Here is a 14,871-nt window from a genome sequence, read left to right on the forward strand (position 1 = left end):
TGACGTGTCTTCCCCACTACAAAAAAAAAATGCTTCAAAGGGACCCAGAATTCGCAACCCAACCAAATCCAGAGAGAACTGTCCCATGTTAATTTTGTATGTGCATTGGTTTACTAGTTATCGAGATACGAACACGGGAACACACACAGATCCGATTTCAATACCATCACTTCCCCTACATCGTGAGATTTAAATATTTGTAAAAAAAGCAAAAAAAAAAAAAAAGGTCAGTTTGGAAACAAAATAATAGTTGCTACACACAGCCGTAGCAATTGCTACCCATGTAAGGCCTCATTAATGTAGAATTCCTTCTGAAATAGATACGGTATGAATAAACCAAAACAAAGATGAGCAGAGGATTGGATTCGATAGGAAAACTTTATGTTTGAGAACGGCATGAATTACATTTTTATAACAGAATCAAAATTATTTCTGTGGAAATTTGGATTGTTAAATATTGACTTATTTCAGTTCTAAGAACCCACAAGTGAAAGCAAAGGGAAAGTTAATAAAATGTGCCAAACACATCTGCCATATTCTGTGCCGACGAGGCCTTTCACTAATACTAGAGTTCATCAGGACGTGTCAGACACGACAGATATCATCAATTTTCATGCATAACAATTGTCATAAATTATTTATTAATAAGAAAAATAACTGAGTAATTTTTAAGGAAGGTAAATATTGCATGAATATTGTAATAATTCTCATATTAAAACGGGCCATGCGTAGCCTGGTGGCCAGTGCGTAGTCTACGGATCGAAAGATCTAAGATTTGAATCCGTAATGTGGCGCGTCTTAAAAGTAATAGCCAATTCTGATATTTGGTTAAGAATAGTCGTATAGATGGCGTTTTATATTGATTAGGTCTTCTCTGTCTGGTCAACAGTGCTAAATGTTTCACCTGACCTAGTTATTTAGTCAGTATGTTACATAGTTAGTTTGCCTTTCAAAGTGAAAATACCAACCGATAGTAAAAAGGGCAAACTTTGTTTCAGTTATTTCTCAAACACAACAAGAGATGGCACCAGTATCGTCCTGTGTGGTCACTGTTTGATAAAATTGTATACCTTTTTAAATCTTTAGAATTGTAACGGTGTTTATTTATTCATAGTTACCCGATTACGAGGACGAGGACTTGACGTCATATAGTGGAGAGGAAAGTGGTTCTGGTTCTCAAGGTGAGTCATGCATTGAATGTTAACATGAACAACACACTGTATCCTGAGCTGTAGGAACAAATATTAGAATACAGCGCCCTCTTTAATTATGTATATTTATGATAATTTTACAGTTGTTTATCTCGTAATTTAGTACAACTGTTTTCATAGTTATCATTTCAACTCTTATTTTAGTAAAATGTTACGGGTCATTAGTTTAAAAGTCCGCTTTTCTGGTAAAAATAATTATCGGTAAACTTGCAATGTTTAAACTTCCAATTAGAATTTGCCTTAACTATTTAATATCATGTTTTTCTTTTCAAATAAAATAATTAACTTTCGATGGAATGATTTTCCAAAGCGTTTCCATGGAAAAAATGTATAATATGAGTCATAAATACATATATATTCCGTATGTAGCTTGCACCAACGTTTCAAAATAATAAAACGGTTAAGTTACCACTTGTACATTTATATTGCAGTTTTATTATTATCATGTGAGTGTCTGTGTGTGTGCGCGTGAGTTAACAAAAACTGTATTGTTTTATATTATTTGATGTTACGTAATATATCAAAATGGTTAAAAAATTCGAAATAAGTTTTGTTTTGTGATGTTTCATAAAAGTTTCCAAGAACGTTTTTTTTACTAGTTTTAAATTTTCAAACAATTTAAAGACGCTATTGTCGAAAACATAAGTGGTTTGAGAAATTCACCGCCATTTTCTGATAACTGCAAGTGAAGTCAAGAGCCGCTTTTTAGACCATCTTAGAATAACTTAAAATCATTTCCTGGCTGGGATGTGTTTCCCACTCTCTCTGCTTCGTCTAAATTTAGTTACGTCGTTGAGAAGGAAAGTTTATCACATGGCGTGTAATAGCAGCTTTGAAAAATCTAAGATTGACTGGTAAGGAAGGTTTACGCGTTGATCTGATTTTCGCTTCACTGTTCTTTTATTTTTCCAAATATTTGATATTTTAAAAGTTACTAGTTTCAGCCACTAGATGGAGACATCCCATTAAAAATGTTTCATTTGAACAATACATTTCACGCAAATGGAACTTTATATATTTTTTCAAATACATGAGCAGTTTCACTATCCAACATCGACGCATGTTTTCATGATGCACTTTCCAGTACATGACAAAACATCAGTGTATGTAAAAATACAACAGCGAGAAAAAACTGAGAATAAACTTCAAATGAAATATTTTTAAGGAGGTCACCACCTTGGCTAACTTGTCTGTTGTTATGACACATTGCGTTTATCCATCTAAACCTCGACTCGTAATTTGTGGGTCGCGGATTCGAATCCTCGTCACACTAAGCTTGCTTGTTATTTCAGCCGTGCGTGGAGTCCTTACAATGTGACAGTCAATCTCACTATCCGTTGGCAGTGGGTGGTGATAACTGTCTACCTCCCCTGTAGTCTTACTCTGCTAAATTAGGGACGGTTAGCGCAGATAGCCCTCGTCTAGCTGTATGCGAAATTAAAAAAAACGAACAAACAAAAGCTTCATTGATTGGTTGGATGAAGTTTTCTTGTTTACGGTTGCCTGAGACCCGAGGATGTTGTATTCTGTAAGATTTTAGTGGAATGTTTTGGGGATGTGAACAAATACTTAAAATAACTCCCGCCACCTATCATTTCCACCCTAACGCTGCTACTGGACTTCACCTCGAGATACATCCATGACAGTGTGTTTCTGTGACACATACAGACACGAAAAAAGCTAGAGTTTATATGAATTGTATTTTTATGTGATGACTTTACACGAAAAAATTTAACAGAAGAGACTCATACAAGCTGTATGAACACAAGTCTTTAAGTACTTCCTTAGATGGCGTGGTTCCAAAATGTATGAAACTGTTAGGAATATTTCACACCAGTGCGTCAGGGGGCAGTGGTAATTCGTTATTCGTATTGTGACGAATAGCGTGCTTGATCACGGAATGAGCCGTCTGTGTGGGCTACGTCAACATTAGTGACAATTGCCGGAATGTAAGAAAATTGAACTCCAAAGTTGAAAGTTATGTGCCGTAAAGCTGTAAAAAAGGTCGATCAATGTACATGTAACTCAATGATTTTAAAGTCTTATGAATTATATTATAGTTTGCCATTTTATGATTAGATTGTCAATATAAACCTCCCGATATACCAGGATTTCTTTTAGAGGGATCTGACATGACCTGGTAGCTAGGGCACGCGACTCGGAAGCTGCGAGTCGTGGGAGCTTTATGATGTGACGGTCAATTCCACTATTAATTGGTAAAAGAATAGCCTAAGTGTAATTCCACTATTAATTGGTAAAAGAATAGCCTAAGTGTCGGCGGTTGGTTGTGTTGACTAGCTTCCTTTCCTCTAGTATGTCACTGCTAAATTAGGGACGGCTGGCATAGACAGTTCTCTAGTAGGTTTGTGCGAAATTCAAAACAAACAAACAAACAACTCTTTTTTAACGAATAAAGATTTACCGTGGATGCGTTATAAGAGTGAAAGTCACAGCTAACTTTTCAATTAGAGTAGCCCAGAAGCTGAATGACTGCTGTTGAGTATCTGACGCCTTGTGCTGTTCAGTATCTGACGCCCTTGTTTATTTATTTGTTTTGTTGAATTTCGCACAAAGCTTCTCGAAGGATATCTGCGCTAGTCCTCTCTAATTTTCACGTTGTAGATTGGATGAAGGTATTTAGTCAATACCACTGATCGCTAAGTTTCAGACTACCCTTTTACCAACAAATAATGTGATTGACTGTCATGTCATAACTCTTCCATGGCCGAAAGGCCAAATATGCTCGCGACGGGTCTCAATCTCACAACGCGACAAGTGCAAGTCGAGTGACTTATCCACCAGGTCAGGCCGTCACTTATAGTCTATCAGTTCCAAACTAGGGACGGCTATCGCAGATAGTCCTTGTGTAGCCGTGTGTTAGTATCTTAAACACAGAAAGTTTATGTCATTCTGTATTTGAACTTGTCAGTTATTTAACCATGAGAACTTGATTTTATAGACCTGTTATCTTTGCCAGACCATTCAGATAATTACAAATTTCTGTGTTAATTTACTTGGCTTATTCTTCTTAATTATTATTATATTTGTTATTTTGTGCTGCCTGCCGGACTGGATGATTACGTAAGCATGTAGTTTCGTTTCGTTAGTTTTTAATAACATACACAATGTGTTACGTAGATATAATATAAAACATTCACACGGTTTGTAATGCTGAATTATAGTTCACAGTCACTCTTCGATCACTGTTTCCTTTTACTTTATAGTTAACTCTCAAATAAATAGAATCAATACACATTTGTAAACGTAATCTTAACTCTGTATTATTGCTATTTTAGTAGATACTTCATTTAGCTGATTTTTGCGAGCATTATCCTAATTACATGAATGTGAACAAGTTGCCTTTTAGAACTTAATTGTTACGTTATTTATGAGAAACGTTTGGAAACGAGAGTTTAATTCGTGATGACGAGAAACCCACTTGAAGTAAAAATATATCTCAGGACAGCTGGTATTAACACTTTTATTGATAAAGCAGAGGTCGAAACGTTGTTCTTCAGGTTAACCTGAAGATGATCTAAGAAGGTCAAAACGTTGTTCCCCGCTTTATTAGTAAAAATTTTAATACCCATACCAGCCGTCCTGAGATGCAAACTAGGATTTAATATTGCGTTTATATTTTTAATAAAATTATGTTTCCTTATCGTTGACCAGAACTCGCTAGTTAAAAATGGAATTCTACCATTTTTAGATTAGTCAAAAACAACGTAGTTTTATGCTGAATTGTTTACCTATGTTTATCAGGTATAAAACACGAATGAATATTCGGGAGATTTATTTACTGTGAAATAATATGTATAGTGAAATGGTTCACACACTTTCAGGTCCTCCGCCACTAATCACTCCACCACCACCAGGTCCTGGAGGAGGGATCTTTAAAGGTATCTTAGTTTATATAAATTAATAAAACGTAGTATCGAACTTTACACCTGAACTAAGTCATTCTTTACTAAGATATATTTTCAATAGTGAAAGCAACAAACTTATTATCTGCTTTTTGGTTTTCTTCTTTTATCATTTTAATGACAACTATTTCTAAACTAGTGCTGTTATCTTTAATCCAAGAATTATGGAATAGATATAATTGTTTTTAGCTATCAAAGAGTTTTAATACGAGAACTATTCAGGGTTAATGTAACTGATAAAAAATTATATTAAAAATGCTTTTGATCGTCGGAGACATGCATGTATACCTCCATTCGCTCTTGGAGGCTCAGAGGTAAGCTTTTCTAACGCTGAGGTCTTGCTTCTGTCTCGGTGGTGACCTCAACCCACTGTGTATTTTTATGCTTAGCACGAACAATGTATATTTTTTATGAAATTTATTACTGCTGCCATCTATTGAGTTGAATTAGTAATTTAAATTCAAGCTCGTAACTTTACAACTATATAGCTTATTTTGAACAATACCAGTACGAGTATACATTTTAATACTTTTTAAATGCTTTTAGTTACTTCCCTCACACCATATTTCAAGAAACTTGTGTATGAAAAAGTTTAATGTTCGTTCTCTTAGGGACAATCTTGAAATTACAAAATCAATTATTGTTGTGCGAACATTCAGTGAAACTTGCTGAGAAACGTCTAACCATTCCGTTCCTTAAAGTTAGCTAAGAATTAGATGCTTTTAATAATGTTGAGAGTGTTTAAAACCTTGTTTTTAAAATATTAAGAAGAACAAAAAATCTAAAAATATATAATGCAGTAGAAGTGTGAAAAGACGTGCGAAGTGAAAGTCTCACCCAAAACTACGCATATTTGTATAGAATATACATATATAATAAAGAAGGAAAATAGATAATAGAAACTAGAATTTATAAACGAGAAACGTTGTCCTGTGATTTTATGCATCTAAAAACTTACAGAGGTTGGACCTCCAGGGCCTTCAGGACCACCAGGACCAAAAGGAGAACCTGGAGAAGATGGATTACCAGGTCTTAAGGTAAATCCCACATGGTAACTGTATTTTTTAACTGTTTTACAAATATTTATTATCTAAAATAGTGGTTAGTAACAAGGTAAATATGTTAAAGTTGAAGGTGATTTTCTTTTGAAAACACTTGATAAAATGTTAGAAAAAATTATAGTAGACCTTCGGAAATTTCACTTCTAGTAGCGCCATCTGTATTTGTTTCTACATTTTACAAATAAGAGAAACACAGTTTTTCTGGTTGGCCCATAATTCGGTAACCGTTAAGTCTAGGTAAGATTAGAGCAACTTGGTAGGGTCATGTGGTTAGTTTGTGTGTAATGTTCGTGTTAAAACATATTTTATTTTATGAATAACTGTTGTATATTAAGTGTTCTATGAACATATGTGATACCAGTCAATAAAGCTACTTCATGTACTTAAAGTTAAACTGTATAAGATTTTGTTTAATTTACAGTCGTCATAAGAAGTTTTTGACCAATACTTTCCAGGGTGAGCCTGGCCCAGTGGTCACCGTTCATACTCCAGTGGCTGTGAATGCTTCTAAAGGGGAAAAAGGAGACCAAGGAGAAGTTGGGCTGCCTGGTCCACAGGGACTCAAAGGTGAAAAGGTCAGTCTGTGTCTCAAAGACATGATAATATATTTTTTCCTCTGGTAATTTATAACAGTATCTATAACAAATAAGCTATCTATTTGATATAAAGCTGTTAGAACCATGACATTCAAACAGTGTTAGTCTTAAGCACAAACAAGGCTGGGAATGGTTTTGTAATTGCCAGTATTCTCGGACGAATAGTCAGAGGATTTGTGGTTCCTGTCCCGTTAAATCCACATTTTGATATTGTATGTGTACTTTTAAGAGAGACAGTCAAATCATAATATTCAATTAGGTAATGGTGACACTAGGTGGCTGCCCACCATCTACCTTCCTTCTTGTCTGTCAGGTCATAATTAGAGCCCACTGTAAGTCTGAAGACATATAACTTTAAAACTCATGATCATCTCAGCAACTGAACTGATGCTGCTTACGAGTTTTAATCTCATTTAACAATAACGAAACTCATGATGACATTAGCTTATGAAACTGAGTTTCAGGACAATGTAGTTTGTGCTGTTTATTATTGAATGCTTTGGTAACGTAAAACTAATGGATTTTTTTTATTTATTTACGTATGCTATCGAGAAAACAGTTCCACAACCACTGGATATGCTTTACAGTTTAATATACTGTTGTTCCCTAACTGAAGCATTTCTTTCTTTGTTTTATTTCTTACACATAAACACTGGTAATTATCAAATCAATTTTGATTAGGGGTATTATCATACTCTCTACCATTGGTGTTTAACTAGGAGTCTATTATTAAAATAATGTTTCTAGTTCTACGAAGCATACGTTGCATTTATTTAAAGGTTTTTAGTTGATTAGAGAGCTATGATAAACAAAAGCTCTTCATACACGTGAGTGAAGTGCCTGTGTAACATTAGTTGTATTTTTATTTAGTCTGATGAGAGCTAATTGTAATAAAGTGCAGAGAAATATTGAATGATTTTAGGGTGAGTGTTTGATTGGGCCACCAGGACCTCCTGGACCAGCAGGACCACCTTTCATGCACACATTTGAAAGTGGATCTGGTGGTTGGAACCCCATGGATCTTGGGACAGAGGACCAGGGTAGTTTTGTAAGTTTGGTTTTAATATCAGTTCCAATCAAACACACATATTACTGTTACAAATGGATCTGCTGGATGGAGTCCAATAGACCTCAGAATAGAGGATTACACAATTCATGAATTTATTTGTTTGGGCTTTTTCATGTCATTTGGACCAAAGCAAAACAAACAACAATAAAACTTTGTCCACTTTTTAATTTTAAAAGCTCCTATTATACATACACATTAAATATAATATGTAAACATAAATGCCGTACTGTGATACTAATTTCCAGTCAGAGTAAGCTACTTGCTACTTATTTAGAGCAAAACTTAAAATCAATCTGATAATAAGCATAGGTAATTAATGGACTTTTCATACATATAAATACTAGAATGCATTATTTCATTGTTTGGGTACTGTCAGTAGTAATGGCCATAATCCCAGTGATATCTCCCAAGGTTCAGCCAGCTAAAAAATTCAGGTTTGTCTTAAGGACATGCATATTAAACTAACAATGCACAGCCATATCAATAATAGAAGTGTACTATTAATAATAAGGTAAGATACCTTAAACATTTTAACAAATACAATTATACATTATTTATGGAATATACAAACACCAGCTGTTGGCTTCAAATAGTGTTGTAGATCTGATGTTCATTGAACAACATAACATCATTATAACTACGTATAACAAAAAGCAGAAACATTTGTTAACATAATTTGTCAACATGATACTTTTGTAACTATAATTAAAATTAAAAACTGCATGTGAAAGATAACCATAACTATCAAATTAGTGTAAACTTTCCACTCCTAGAAAATTGTGAAAAAAACTACATTTACTCTTGTTGTATAGTTAAATAAATAAAGAATCAGAGTACAGTATATGTATATATGTATATATAATACTGTTGTATACATTTTACACAGTGTTCTTTCAGCTTAGTTAAACATTCAACTAAAAACCACTTTTATCAACTGATTTGATCTGGTATTAATTGCTTCCATTGTCCACTTTAAATTTGTTTTTTTTACAGCAGTTTGGAAGAGGGTTACAAGGACCACCTGGACCTCAAGGGCCACGTGGACTACCTGGTCTACCATGTACTTGTAACATCTCTTCTCCCATAGCTGGACCTCGTGGGGTACCAGGTTCTCCTGGTAGAGATGGTCAAAATGGATCTCCGGGGATGCCAGTATGATAATTCCTAATTAAAGTCAGAAAATGTGATAACTGAATGTTCTAAACAACTTGGGTTCATGAGATGTGTCGCACTATTCATACTTTTTTATAAAGAAATGTGATAACTAAATGTTCTAAACAACTTGGGTTCATGAGATGTGTCACACTATTCATACTTTTTTTATAAAGAAAATGTGATAACTAAATGTTCTAAACAACTTGGGTTCATGAGATGTGTCGCACTATTCATAGTTTTTTATAAAGAAAATGTTTTATCATACTTTAATTTCAAGATGATGTTTTTGAAGCTTGAAATACTGTTTATTTTATTGTATGTAGTGTACTACAATAAATGTTTTGCTAATATTTGATACTGAAATTAGCACAAATGTCACATTAAATTATATTGAATTTTCGTGGAAACAGTTCCTCCTTCTTGAACAGAATATAATTAGGAGTTTAGGATGTAAAAATCTCAACTATTTCTATTTCTAGGTGTTATGGTTCGTATAACAGGTTTTCTGACTATAATAATCATCATTTATGATGGTAAATATGTTAGTGTTAATATGTATCATGTCCAATTAATTTTTAAACATTTGAAGTAGGAAATTATCTCTTGTGGATGTTTATAAACATGTGGTGCAAACATTTTTCTAAAGGCTTATTGTTCCTCTCAGCAGTGAATGTCCAGACTTGCAGTGATAAACTCCTTATGTCAAGACTTGCAGTGTTAAAATCCTGATGTATAGACCTGCAGTGTTAACAACCTTATGTATAGACTTGCAGTGTTAAAATCCTGATGTATAGACTTGCAGTGTTAAAATCCTTATGTATAGTCATGCAGTGTTAAAATCCTTATGTATAGACATGCAGTGTTAAAATCCTTATGTACAGACATGCAGTGTTAAAATCCTGATGTCCAAACTTGCAGTGTTAAAATCCTTATGCCTAGACATGCAGTGTTAAAATCCTGATGTCTAGACTTGCTGTGTTAAAATCCTTATGTATAGACATGCAGTGTTAAAATCCTTATGTCCAGACCTGCAGTGTTAAAATCCTTATGTATAGACATGCAGTGTTGAAATCCTTATGTCTAGACTTGCAGTGTTAAAATCCTTATTTCTAGACATGCAGTGTTAAAATCCTTATTTCTAGACATGCAGTGTTAAAATCCTGATGTCTAGATTTGCAGTGTTAAAATCCTTATGTATACACATGCAGTGTTAAAATCCTGATGTCTAGACTTGCAGTGTTAAAATTCTTATGTCTAGACTTCCAGTGTTAAAATTCTTATGTATAGACATGCAGTGTTAAAATCTGTATGTCTAGACTTCCAGTGTTAAGATCCTTATGTATAGACATGGAGTGTTAAAATCCTTATGTATAGACATGGAGTGTTAAAATCCTTATGTCTAGACCTGCAGTGTTAAAATCCTTATGTATCGACTTGCAGTGTTAAAATTCTTATGTCTAGACCTGCAGTGTTAAAATCCTTATGTATAGACTTGCAGTGTTAAAATTCTTATGTCTAGACCTGCAGTGTTAAAATCCTGATGTCTAGATTTGCAGTGTTAAAATCCTTATGTCTAGACTTGCAGTGTTAAAATTCTTATGTCTAGACTTGCAGTGTTAAAATTCTTATGTTTAGACCTGCAGTGTTAAAATCCTTATGCCTAGACTTACAGTGTTAAAATCCTTATGTATACACATGCAGTGTTAAAATCCTTACGTCTAGACTTCCAGTGTTAAAATACTTATGTATAGACATGCAGTGTTAAAATCCGTATGTCTAGACTTCCAGTGTTAAAATCCTTATGTATAGACATGCAGTGTTAAAATCCTGATGTAGAATATTTTGTAATTTTTTCCATTTTATGTTGTTAATTCTTGCATGCTATTACAGTATGTAAATTTCAACGCTATATATATGTGATATATATATATATGTATGATTATGTTTTGCTGATCCCTCTTGACAACTGAATGAGTCAGGGTTATAATATTTATCATTCTTTAGAATTCCCATGTACTTGTAGGGCATGCCATAAGAGTTTTGCTTGAATGAACATGGTGATCAAACTTAGGGTCTGAACTATAAAGAAAGAAACTAGTAATGAGTTAGCATATGGTACTGCTATATACTAGAAGAAATCAGTTTAATAGAAAACAGTTTTAATCACTAGTAAACATTGATAAAAACAGTGTTTAACACTATATGTAAGGCTGTGTTGTCATGTCACAGTGCAGAAACCAATAGTACAGAGAGTTCACTTTAAACTTTACATGCTGCTGGTTAGACTCTCTAACAAACTGCTGCAGACTTGAAAATTCTCGTAAAACACTGTTAAGTACATTCTAGATCATGAGACCAAGACAATTTGAAGATGAGAAAGTAAGAGGTAGAACACCTAAACTCAGTGATACTGATGTTAGGTATCTTTGTTTATGGTGCCTTGAGGACAAAAGGAAGACTGTTACTGATCTCAAGCATGAGATAAACAACCATGAACCAAATGATAGAAAAGTGTCCAGATCTACAGTATCATGAAGACTCAACCAGAATGGAATATTTGGTTGTGTGGTAGTTAATAAAAACCTTCAGTTTGATTTCAAAATATTGTAAAGAAGTAAAACTTGTATACTTTTAGGTCATATTTCTGTGGTAAAGCTATCACAAATATGTCTATTTTTGAAAATGTGTCAAGGAACTGTAATTATTTAATTGAATCTTATCTGAGGTATTGAGTGCTGCCATACAATGATTACTTTGGTGATGGCCAAGTTAAAGGTCTGAATATTTCATTTAAATATGTTTTGCCACTAAGACAGAGGATTTAGTTTTATTTGTAAATATAAAATCATTATATTGAAGAAAGATTTGATGGCTTTGTATATTTTGTTTTAATATGTTTAAAACATTCATTTTTGTAAAGGGCATGCCTGGTGTTAAAGGAGAGACAGGACAAATAGGACCACCAGGGACGAAGGGATACAAAGTAAGTTTCTGTAAATTATAATTTGGGATGTAATGAATAATTGTAGTTTATGGGAAGTTACACTTTTAAACTTAGTGGAAATGAAGTATACTTTGACATTTTCACATTGGACAGAATTTCTTGTAGCAGTCACCTGATGATTCTGGTCACCTGTATTGAGCATAGTGACAGAATTAAAATAAAACACAATTTATATATGAGAGTGATACAGCTTTAATTAAGGTGAGAACCACCAGAACTGTTACCAGTTTTATTTAACAGTTTCAGTACACATTTACTCTCTGCATGATTGGCATGATATGATCTTTACGAGTTTCTGATGAAAGGAAGCCACTGCTAATAGTTATAGTACTTTCCTCACCGGTTTGTAATGAAAGGAAGCTACTGTCAGTGGATATCATTAACAGTTCCAGGAGGTTTAAAACCTCTTTTCCATATGCAGGAGCCCAAGGAGGTCAAGACCCTTTTTTCCAATATAAAAAAAAATTCAGGGAAAAAAATGAAACGTGATAAAGAGGAAAGTAAAGATGGAAAAACTATTTATTTATTTTTTCTGGGATTATTTATAACTTTATTTCTGTATGGAAAGTGAGTTCTGGCTGCCTGTTACATGTAAAAGCTTAAAGATAGCTGTAACAGATGTTTTTTTTCAGAATATTTTGATCAGTTTAAAACTTGCCAAACATATGTGAAGGAACCTGTTTTGTTGGTATCACTGTCGCACTTTCCACCTTTTACTGTAGTCCATCAGATATTGACGCTTGCAACTGTTTTCTTGGGTCATTTCAAGATTCTAATGGTCAACCCTGCAAATGAAGAAAGGGTGATCCTGATAGTAGCAGGACATATTGGTCATTCAGATATCTCATTGCTATTTTGTGGGGTGGGGTAGCAGAAACAAATCAGTGGAAAGTGTCAGCAATTACCTTAATGTACCCAGCTTCTCAGAAGAGGAAATCCATCTCCCCCTTCAGTGATTTTCTGGTATAATTTATTTTGGATCTACTTTTGAATGATAGTTCTTTCCTTACCAGTTTTTAATGACATTTTCTCTTCAATTTTTAATAAAAAGAGTTAATATAAGTGTAGTTTAAAGTAAGAGCAAATATTGTTTCTCTAACACATTTTTTTTCAATAGTTGTAAATGATGTGATTGCATGAAAACCTAGTATCTATGAAGCTAAGACATTTCAACAAATAACCTTTATTTGTTTTACTACAGCTGTGCTGTTACGTTACCCACATTATTTACATAACATGTTTACATATGAAAGATATATTAATTTATATCTGTGTTTTGGAAAGTTAAAAGGTTTTTCTATATGTCTGATATTAGGGTGAATCAGGACTCAATGGACTACCTGGTATACCAGGAAAGAAAGGGGAACCAGGAGTAGATGGATTACCTGGATCACCTGGACCTCGAGGACTTCCTGGACCTCCAGGTCCTCCTGGACCCCCTTCAACTCCAAGAAGTATTTTTGATGTATGAATGAATATTCCGTAATGTTTTGTTTAAAGAGTCGTCATCTCAAAGCTGAAAATTTGGTTATTTTAATATAATGATTATTGAGATAGTCATAATTTGAAATGCAACAATGTAAAGCACTTGTGAGAAAAATATCCACCTTTTACAAATATTAAATACTAAAATATCATGGTATTAAAATAGTTGTGGTTTAAAATTGTGATAAAAATCTTTTAAACAAAGTGTATTCAATAAATGACAGTGATAACATTAAATGAGTCATGACTTACAATTAACAATCTATTAGACAGAGCCTACTTCATAAGGGACAAGCACCGAAATGTATCTCGACCTTTCTGGGTCCAGCTGTTCTGCGATACATTTTTATTTTAAGTGGGTTTCTCATCATCAAGAGGCACTGAAGAAGTTATGATTCAAACTTTTAATAACAGTTTTTTAGATCGAATGAGTTTGATAAAGGACAGCCACAGCTATATTTTGACACTAAAAGACTTGTAGCTTAAACTAACTTTGAGTTAAAATGTGTTTTACAAACAAGAGGAGTTGAAATATCAAGACATTAAAAGTGTTAGGACATAAAACACTGAGAATGGTTATTTGGATCACGTTTAATTAATAATGTCAGAGTATTAAACAAACTTATGGAACCTGATGAGTTTGATGATGTAAAAAGCAAGCACTAGTAAACTTCTGTGTTTACTATAACTTATAAAAGGTACCTCATGTATAAATATGTGCTATACTGTCATCTAATGCATAAGCATTACAAAATGTACATTATACCGTTATCTATTCTATTAGCAATACAAAATACACACCATACCTTCATCTAGTGTATTAACATTAAAAAAATGACATTTTCTGGTTTTTATCAGTTGGATGCTTCTTTTACTTCTGGATCATATGGTGCTTCTGGAGATGGTATATTTGGATCATATTTAGGAAAACCTGGACCTAGGGGTCCACAAGGTTTGCCAGGAATTAGAGGATTACCTGGACAAAGAGGAGAAAAAGGCCATACTGGAGAAAAGGGAGAGAAAGGAAATCAGGGACCTGAAGGAGAAAAGGTTTGTCTTTATTTAAAAATAAAGAGTAAACCAATGTAACACAACATTTTGAGATCGCATGGGACTTATTAGTCCATGTTCTACACTCACGTTTACTTAAAAAGCCAACCCTTGTCATTCACACACTTATCAAAATCTTATTCAACATCTGAAGGTAACCCATTAAGAGTGCCAACCATCCTGTTAGAAAAATCAAACTGTCTTAGCTGAAGATGGCTCCTACCGTGCCAAAATTTATATGCTTCCCTTGGTCCTACTATTCTCACTGTTAAGTATTATACATCAACTCTATCAGTTCCCTTTATAATCTTAAACAC

General features: G+C 33.8%; 1 protein-coding gene across 10 annotated transcripts in view; it reads left to right on the top strand.

Annotated features, from left to right (window-relative positions):
* The window catches only part of LOC143256468 (uncharacterized), a 207,590-nt gene that overhangs the window by 156,666 nt on the left and 36,053 nt on the right, over positions 1-14,871 (top strand). For 8 of the 10 annotated variants that reach the window (XM_076513737.1, XM_076513738.1, XM_076513740.1 and 5 more), the window contains 9 exons: positions 1,115-1,181; positions 5,054-5,110; positions 6,095-6,171; positions 6,651-6,770; positions 7,714-7,839; positions 8,854-9,012; positions 11,936-11,998; positions 13,335-13,484; positions 14,363-14,554. In XM_076513737.1, coding sequence (XP_076369852.1) covers positions 1,115-1,181; positions 5,054-5,110; positions 6,095-6,171; positions 6,651-6,770; positions 7,714-7,839; positions 8,854-9,012; positions 11,936-11,998; positions 13,335-13,484; positions 14,363-14,554 — 1,011 coding nt within the window. The remainder of the gene's footprint in view (positions 1-1,114; positions 1,182-5,053; positions 5,111-6,094; positions 6,172-6,650; positions 6,771-7,713; positions 7,840-8,853; positions 9,013-11,935; positions 11,999-13,334; positions 13,485-14,362; positions 14,555-14,871) is intronic. The other 2 variants (XM_076513739.1, XM_076513745.1) reach the window with 1 other exon arrangement.

Source organism: Tachypleus tridentatus, chromosome 7, assembly GCF_004210375.1.
Source record: "Tachypleus tridentatus isolate NWPU-2018 chromosome 7, ASM421037v1, whole genome shotgun sequence".
NCBI lineage: Eukaryota > Metazoa > Arthropoda > Merostomata > Xiphosura > Limulidae > Tachypleus > Tachypleus tridentatus.